Here is a 9,403-nt window from a genome sequence, read left to right on the forward strand (position 1 = left end):
TTCATGTCTATATGTATGTATGAGTATATTCTCTCAACAGTGTAAAAATATAAAAATACTTAATGAGAAACTTAGTTTAATTACGTTCAGTCATCAAAAAATATAACAGAAGACTAACTTACCTGAGTGTGTTTTAGCAATTTCATCAATAGTTTCGAATGTAATATCATCGGTCCACTCTTGTAATTCTGATTCTTCTTCGCTTTCTTCTCTCTTGGATAGATCCGGATCACTTTGGTAGAGTGGGTTTTCTTTATCCAAGTGAAAACCATCAGCAAACACATTAATATTGTCATCGAAATCGTCTCCGTCTTTCGGCGAATCGATAACATTTTTGATAAGTAATTTTCCCCTGACGATTCTCAAATCTTCTTCCGCATCGGATGTTGAAACACTTTCCGGTTCTGTGTTCAATTCATAGATTTTATGTGCTTCGATGCTCGATGAATTATTTACAAGAGTGGTCGGTCGTGCCAAGGCTGGTGTGGAAGAATTCTTCTGTACATATTCCATCGTAATAGTCTGTTTGGGCGGCACGTTTGTAGTTTGTGACGGTATCAAAATTGCTTTTTGGTAGTTGACTTGTGGCAAAAACCTATATTCTGTCGAAGTTTCTACTATTTCTGTTTCACCTTCGGAGCTGACCGTTTCTGTTCCCATTCCTGAATCTACAAAATTTTCGGAATGGTTTTTTTTAACAACAGTAGGTTCTGGCGGCTTCATCTGAGAATGTAACACATGATTTGAAGATGTTTGTAGTATAGTTGCCTCCGGTTTATTTACATTCGGCATGAACTGGTGATTAATCCTTTTCTGTTTCTTCATTTGATGGTTTTCATTATCGGAGAGTTCATCTCCACTTTCAGATGAATGAGTATCGTTTGTATTATTTTCCATTTTTGTTCGGTTGATTTCACAATAAATAACGTGCTTTATTTGGTTGTGTTCCCCAGTTGATGGTGTTAAACTGACCACTTTATACTGATGATTCGAATCATTATCGTCTGGCCTATCCTCAATATGGTTTTCAATTTCCTTCGAAGTTTCTCGATAAATTATCGGAGAAGGTGTTATTGTTGTTTCTAAGCCGTTATCTAACTTGGAAATATATGCTGGTTCTGAAACTTCAGTGTGCTCTTCTATAAAATTAGATTCCATTTTGGTGTCTACCACTTCTTTTGCTGGTATTGGGCGCAATTCGCTTTTCACTTTCTCGTATAAAAATTCAGTACTGCCTTCACCTGAACTATTATATAAGGAAGGCCGGGATCTTAATTTAACTGGCTTGCTATTTACATTCATGACTGTATCTTTCGGCACCTCAAATGCTTTGATTCTACGGTGTACGTTTCCCTTGATTAAAGCTTCCCTTTTTTGTTCATTTATCGCTATACTTCCATCTTCAATGTCGTTTTCTCCGTCATTTAGTGTGGGCGAAAGCAGAAAGCTTTGACGTTGTTCCGATGTCACAAAGCTTTCTACAATAGCTGGACTAGAAATTTCAACATTCCTAGACGATGGTGTTTTATAATTTTCAGAAGTTGTCAAACCGGTCTCTGTGTTTGATATGACCGCTTGGGTTGGTTGCTGTGTAATAATTGAATTTTCCGAAAATGTATTTTGAGCGGTTTGAGCAAGAATATTTGGTTGAGACTCGAGCGTTTCATCGCTAATTAATTTATTCTTTAACGGTTGCATAATATTATAGTCAATGACTCCATCGGCTCTGATACGTTTGTTTATTTCACTTGGGCTTTCTACTGTCCACAGGTCATTGTTTTCATTCCTATTGATTTCACTCGAAGGCAAAGTTTCTACAGGTGTATTAATATGTGCGTGTACATCTTCAGCAGTTTCGAAGTCTTTCTTGACTGGTGAAGCAGCAACCATTTGGTTAGAAGTTTGTTGAATTTCAGGGGCAACATATTCAGTGCCGTTTTTCACTAAAGGGTTCTTAACAATGAAATAGTCTGCCTCCGATTTATGTTGTAGATGTGAAGCCCATTCTTCCTCAGGGTATTCTGAGCTTCGTATTTCTTTAATTTCTCGATGTGAGCGCTGCGTCTGATGTTGAACGTCAACCGAGTCGGGAGAAGTTTTCTCAAATGAACTAAGTGCATTCAAATTCTCAACACGAGACCGATCACCGCTGACATCATGATTCACAACTTCTGAACCGGTTAAGTTTGCTTCAACTACTGTTCCGGGTCTAGCATCATTGTAACCAGTTAAACTTGCGGCGTCAGCTGGCTTATTGGGTTGAGACGCGAGTGGTTCATTCGCGGTAATAGGAGTCGTCCAACGAGTTATTTGATCGTTGTTTTTGTTGGCATCAATTGTTTCATGTTCTCTTAGTAATCCGTTTGAATCTTGCAGGTGTCGAGGGTGAACAGTACCGTTCGTAAGGTATTCAACTGGTTCTGCAGTAGACTTGTCGCTTGTTTTCTTCGTCTCACCGAAAATTGATCGCCCTGATTCGAAAATACGACGGAGGAAATTTACTGGTTTTCCGGTCACCACTTGCTCTTTCTCTGTTTCATTCGTGCTTTTGATGACCGTTGGTTCAACTTTCACATTCTCTTCACTGTACTCTTGGGAGGCAAACTCTCCAAGAAAATTGCTGCCCAGACTACTACAGCTGCTGGAGCTTCTACTGACTGTTGCCGAGCCTGGGTATTTCGCGTTTTGCTCGCCGTTAAAATCTCTATTGCTTTCACTCTCTTTCGATGCAGCCAATACAACAGATTCATTTTCTCGCACATTTTCTCCTTGAGTTTTTTCAACTGAACTCAATCCGTACACTAATCTCTCTCCCGTACCCGTGTCGTGTTCTGGGCTAACACTTGTGCTACTTTCTGTTATGACGGTATTTGTAACTGCAGGGTATGTAGATATAGTTCCATTGCTCTTTGTTATTGTTTTAGCTGCTGCTGTTGCAGTTGAATCACTTCTTATCAGCGGTGTCTGATTACCCTCTGGTGGTTGTTTAAGCCGGGTTAACATCTCAGAGTTGGTTGAATAATAGGGAATGTATGAAACACGGTCGAGATTACTGCCAGAATTGTCTTCTTTTAAATGCGTTTCTTCTCCTTCTACTGTCCTTCCTTCCTCTTCTTCTTTGTCGTCTTCTTTCTTTTCCTCCCCTTCCTCTTCTTTATTACCAACACTGTCTCCTAAATATGTCCCACTAACCACTACAGTTTGTATATTTTCAACACTAGTTGGAGTAGAATGTATTTCACTGGCGATTGTCGGCACAATATTATATTCTGCTTCAACTAAAGTAATTTCTTCTCCCACCACCACTCCTGTTTCGTCCGATTTTTTTAACACTTTCTGAGTCAAATCTGTTGTAGATGTTTCAATTATTGTCGTAGTGGTTGTTGTTATTGTTGTAGTTATTGGTGTTATGTCCGTTGCTATATCTTTTATTACCCCTTTTTCATTGGTGTCAACAGAAGCACATGACTGAACAAACGAAGGAGAGCTTCTGAAGAAGGTATTGTTACTTTTTGACACGCCTTTCTTTGTTAAGAGGTGTTTCTCTCTTTCTCCTACCTTGTTTACTTCAAGCGCAGAAACTGAACTCAATGTGTTTTCATTATCAATTAGTATATTTTCTGAAATCACAATTTCTTTGTCCTTCTCGTCTTCTTTATGTTTTTCTTCTGACATTACCATTACCTCTTCTACTTCGACCTTTTCTATCTGGCTTTCCTCCTTCTCTAACGACTCCTCTTCTCTTTCTTCTTCTCTCTCTCCTGCTACCACGACTACTTCAGTTGACCCTATCACTACCACCTCTTCACTCTCTTTTTCGTCTTTTTCTTGTTCTTTCCTTTCTTCATGGTCTATGTCACGCTCTATTTCTCCGACAATGAGGTCTATTTTTCCACTTGTATTTTCATTTGCATTTATTTCTTCCAGTGTTTCCCCACTCGTAACTGCCATTCCAGTCCCAGTTTCCATTTCTCCCTTAACTTCGTTGATATCTTCTGTTTTTACACTGTAGAAGATTTCAATTTCATCTCTTACATCATTCAAATCGTCAGTTTTTCTATTCGCCTCTGGAGGATCGCTTTCCACTGCACTGGCAATGGGTGGTTGATTTGCTTTGGGTATTTGTTTTTCTTCGTTCGACATGGAGAGAAACGAACCTTGCTTATAACATTCTGGTAATTCTGTATGGTCGCTTATTATCTCGTTACTTCCTTCATTGTTTTCCCTATGCAAAACATACGCCATTACGCTCTCGAATTTATTAGGTATCATATCAGGAACATCTAATGGTAGACTCTCTGTAAGGCTTATCGTATCCTCTTCGACATTCATACGTTCAGCCTGCTCAGTATTCATCGCCGATGAAGCCTGAAGCCCTTCTTCTTTTTCTATTACAACCTCGTCATTGCCGGGGATAACAACGGGTTGTACTTCAAAATCAGATGAAATATCCACGGGTGGGTTCATTTCCGAAATAACTTGTATATTTTCCTTTGTTTCCGAAGAAGGGGCAACTTCATAGCTTATAGGGGTAACTTCGAGATCTTCACCTACTACATCATCTAGTGAAGGAAGCGTTTCTTGTGTGACGGTAGATAGGCTAACTACCACAGTTTCACCTACGACTTCGTTCTCCACTGAAGGGAGAGCTTCTTGTTTGACGGTTGGTAGGTAAACTTCTACAACTTCATGTATAACTTCACTGTCCACTGAATGGACAGCTTCTTGAGCGACGGTTGGTACGCTGACTTCCACAACTTCGTGTACAACTACGCTATCCACTGAAGAGACGTCTTCTTGTGTGACGGTTGGTAGACTAACTTCCACAGCTTCATGTACGACTTCACTGTCCACTGGAGGAACAATTTCTTGTGTGACGGTTGGTAGGCTAACTTCCACAACTTCATGTACGACTTCACTTTCCACTGAAGGGACAGCTTCTTGTGTGACGGTTGGTAGGCTAACTTCCACAACTTCATGTACGACTTCGTTCTCCACTGAAGGGAGAGCTTCTTGTTTGACGGTTGGTAGGTAAACTTCTACAACTTCATGTATAACTTCACTGTCCACTGAATGGACAGCTTCTTGAGCGACGGTTGGTACGCTGACTTCCACAACTTCGTGTACAACTACGCTATCCACTGAAGAGACATCTTCATGTGTGACGGTTGGTAGACTAACTTCCACAACTTCATGTACGACTTCACTGTCCACTGAAGGGAGAGCTTCTTGTGTGACGTTTGGAAGGATAACTTCAACAGAATCCTGTATAACTTCTTTGCTTACTGAAAGGATAGATTCTTGTGTGTTTAATGGTGGGATAACCTCCACGTACTTGTGTGCAACTTCAGTGTTCAGGGTACTGAATTCTTGTGGCTGAATTAGTGGGGTTAGCGCATAAAAACTCTGTGCAGTATTACTGGTTACAGAATCAGTATTCTCTTGGACCTTTGTATCGGGAGCAATCTCATTTGTTTTAAGGATAATTTCTTCTGTTTGTTGAGCCGGAATATTTTTATTTCTTATCTGTGTAATTCGGCTGTTTACAATCCTGAGTCTTTCTTGAACACTGGGTCTACGTGATTGCTCAGTCTTAATAATTTCGCCAGTTATTTCAGAGTCATTCAATGAGAGCACATCAGCAACGCTCTTATCTGGGACAAAATTTTCTTCATCTTTTGTAGCAGAAGTAATTTCTTTAACATCATCAGCATCTTCTTTCTTCACGAAAGTGATAGATTCTTCCGTTTTTTTAAAGAGGGGTTCATCACAAGTTTTCAATATAGTTTCGCTTTTCATTGCAGGCAAGGTTTCGGCTTCCTTGACTGAAGAAATTTCAGCAAAGTTTGTCAAATCTGTCGATGGGCTAACTTCCACAGTCTCATGCATCTCTCCGTCCTGCAAAGCAGAAGTTTCTTGTGCTACTGTTAGCGGGCTATTTTCTATAGTCTCATATACAATTTCTTTGTTTACTGAAGGGAGAGTTTCTTGTATGTCTGTGGGTGGGCTAACTTCCACGGTCTCATGTACAACTTTACTGTCAGGTGAAGGCAGGAATCCTTTAGCTGATGTTACATCAACTGCTCTTTCTCCAATATGTTTGTTAACAATTCTGAGTCTTTCTTGAGCAGTTGGTCTGTGTTTCTCATTCACAGTTGCGTTATCTTCTAGGATGTGTGTCTGAGTACCGTTCAACAAAATAGTTTCATCGTCTCCTGCATTTCCACCAATATTATGATTCTCTTTCTCTGAATACATGTCATTTTCTTTCTTCCAAGGTTGAAAATTAACATATGTTTCTGTTTCATCATCCATATATCTTGTTGGCGGCCAGATCTTTGCAAGTTTTCTTACTTTGTGTTTTCTGACAGTCTTCGAAACGTCGAAAATCGACAATTCTTGTATATTGGGTTTGTTATGAACTTTTTCTGGACGTTGTGCTAAATTTTTTTTCCTGATTTCGGCATCCTCTCTACCAGACGATTCAGTTTCTTCTTTTCTAATTGGTTTTACAGACTTCTCACTAAGCTCGTTTCCTAGTTCAGCTTCAACTTCAAGCTCTCTATTGGCATCAATTTTATCGGTAATCTGGTTTTCTATTTGTTGTTCTACGATTTCGGATTCGCCTGATATTTCTGATGGAATATCTTTTACTATGAATTCTTCATTTCCACTGGTTCTGATTCCATTGCTGTACTCCTGGTCGGTCACTGGTGACTCTGAAATATTTCTTGAGTACAACTGTGATTCAGTTTTTCCCTCAACTGTGGAAAACTTCCCCAAGGTGATGCTGTTATTGTTGTTATCGTCGTCGTCGTCGTCGTCGTCATGTATATTGTTGATCTGGCTACTGTTTTGATCGTTAACGACATTACTGTCGTTGATAGTTTCCACCTTTCTATTCACCTCAACAACAAGCACCTCTTCTGTCATATCTTCTCCGCGAACATAATTATCCGTTTTTGTTTCAATGACACCTTTTATATCGTTGTTGTTGCTGTAGAGATCATTGTTGTTGTTGTTTTTAATGTCGATATTACGGTTGTCGTTGTTGGTGATCGTATTAATTATTTCGTAACTGCTATTCTCGTCGCTTTCGTTCCGGATGTTGTCGTTAATTTTAGACATCGATTCCAATCTACATTGCTGCTCAGGAAACATTATATCTGATGTGATCGTAGTTTGAAAACCAGTCGACGGTAGCAGTAGAGACTCTTCTGTTTGTTGTTGCTTGACGTTAATGAGACGTTCAGAAACCAGCCCCACTTCCTCAGCTTCGGACGTATTAAATGATGTGTCCGATATATTTGTCAGTATATTTGGCTCTGTTTTATAAATAGTGTCTCCACTTTGCATAGCATTGTCTGAAGTAGAATAGAGAGGAACGGAGGCCACATCTACGTTGATGAAAGTATTTTCTGTTATCTCTGTTTGCTGTTTTTGCTGCAGTTCATCGTTGAGTAGTTCTTTCTTTTCTTCCCCTGTTTTCAGTTCTTTTTCCTCTCGTTGTACTTCGTTTTGCTTGTTCTGTACACGAAATATCTGATTCAAATTACTTTCTACTGGTCTGTATCCTATTGGTTTCGTTCCGATTGTATGCACCCAAGAAGTATCTGATATTTCTCCGCCATTTATAGAGTGGGCTTTATTTTGATGCAAGTCATCTTTGTCGTAGATGCACGTAGAAAATATCTTCTGCAATTCCTTCACACGGCCTCGTTTGATGCTCTGTTTCATTGTCTTGTACATGTCGTCGCTTAAGTGCTGGACTACGTGGTTAGCATCTTGATATATAATTGTGAAATTTCCGTTCACACTGCTGCTATCTCCTTCAACACTCGCTGTCGGTGGCATTGCACGAGAATGTGACGACAGCGTGGTATGAGACGAGGTAGGGGAAGAGGAAGTCTCTGTCGACTGTGTCGATGGTGACGAAGAGAAGAAATGGGAAGTTGTCGGGGATGTCGACGATTGTGTTAGCAGAGGTGTTTCTCTTTCAGGCTGCATCGGCGACATCGTTTCAGGTGGTGTCGGTGGCGATGAGTGCAAAGTTTGTGTAGAAGGTGATTGTGAGAGAGGCAAAGTAGCAGACGAATTAAGGGACGAAACCTCAGATAGTGTCATGGGTGATTCTGCAGACACTACCATAGATGAGTCCAGAAATGATTCCACAGATTGTGTCACTGATGGTGCCAAAGACAGTTCCAGTGCTGGTACTAGGGGCGGTACCTCACATAATTTTGGAGATTGCGGTTCAGACACTGCAACAGTTGGTCTTACAGATAGTTCCTCAACTGGGTTTAAAGAGATAGGCTCAAGCAATGCATTAGATTGCAGCACAGTCAATTCCTTAGCCTGTACTTCAGATTGTGAATAAGACTGTGGTGCCTCGGTCTGTTTGTTTTCCAATGGCGTAGATGGTACCTCCAGCATTTTCTCATCCAGTGTCACAGATGCTACCTCAGGCAACTTTTCATCTAATATCACAGATGGCACCTCAGGGAGTTTATCTCCCAATGTCACAGATGGTACCTCAGGAGGTTTATCTCCCAATGTCACAGATTGTAACTCAGGGAGTTTGTCTCCTAAAGTGACTACTGGCACCTCAGACAATTTATCTCCTAATGTCACATATGGTACATCGGACAGTTCGTCTCCAAATGTGGGAGATTGTATATCATGTAGTTCCTCATCCAATGTTACAGACGGTACCTCCCGCAATTTCTCATCCAGTGTCACAGAGGGTACCTCAGGAAGTTTATCTCCCAATGTAACAGATGGCACATCGGGCAGTTTGTCTCCCAATGTCATAGATGGTACATCAGGAAGTTTCTCGCTCAATGACACAGAGGATACCTCAGGAAGTTTGTCACCTAATGTTACAGCTGAAACATCGGGCAGTTTGTCTCCCGTTGTGACAGCTGCAACGTCAGGCAGTTTATCTTCCAGTGTCACAGATGATACCTTTGGCAGTTTGTCATCTAATGTCGCTGAGGGTACCTCAGGCAGTTTCTCATCTAATGTCACTGATGGTACCTCAGGTAGTTTTTCACTCAATGTAACAGATGGTACCTCAGGCAGTTTCTCATCTAATGTCACTGATGGTACCTCAGGTACTTTTTCACTCAATGTAACAGATCGTACCTCAGGCAATTTCTCATCTAATGTCACTGATGGTACCTCAGGCAGTTTCTCATCTAATGTCACTGATGGTATCTCAGGTAGTTTTTGACTCAATGTAACAGATGGTACCTCAGGCAATTTCTCATCTAACGTCACTGATAGTACCTCAGGCAGTTTCTCATCTAATGTCACTGATGGTACCTCAGGCAGTTTCTCATCTAATGTCACTGATGGTATCTCAGGTAGTTTTTCACTCAATGTAACAGATGGTACCTCAGGT

General features: G+C 40.6%; 1 protein-coding gene across 13 annotated transcripts in view; it reads right to left on the minus strand.

Annotated features, from left to right (window-relative positions):
• Positions 1–9,403, minus strand: part of LOC106868339 (uncharacterized) — a 178,055-nt gene that overhangs the window by 62,893 nt on the left and 105,759 nt on the right. For 8 of the 13 annotated variants that reach the window (XM_052973642.1, XM_052973636.1, XM_052973640.1 and 5 more), the window contains one exon: positions 123–9,396. In XM_052973642.1, the coding sequence (XP_052829602.1) occupies positions 123–9,396 (9,274 nt within the window). The remainder of the gene's footprint in view (positions 1–122; positions 9,397–9,403) is intronic. The other 5 variants (XM_052973643.1, XM_052973638.1, XM_052973641.1 and 2 more) reach the window with 3 other exon arrangements.

The sequence above is a fragment of the Octopus bimaculoides genome, chromosome 16 (genome assembly GCF_001194135.2).
Source record: "Octopus bimaculoides isolate UCB-OBI-ISO-001 chromosome 16, ASM119413v2, whole genome shotgun sequence".
Classification (NCBI taxonomy): Eukaryota; Metazoa; Mollusca; class Cephalopoda; order Octopoda; family Octopodidae; genus Octopus; species Octopus bimaculoides.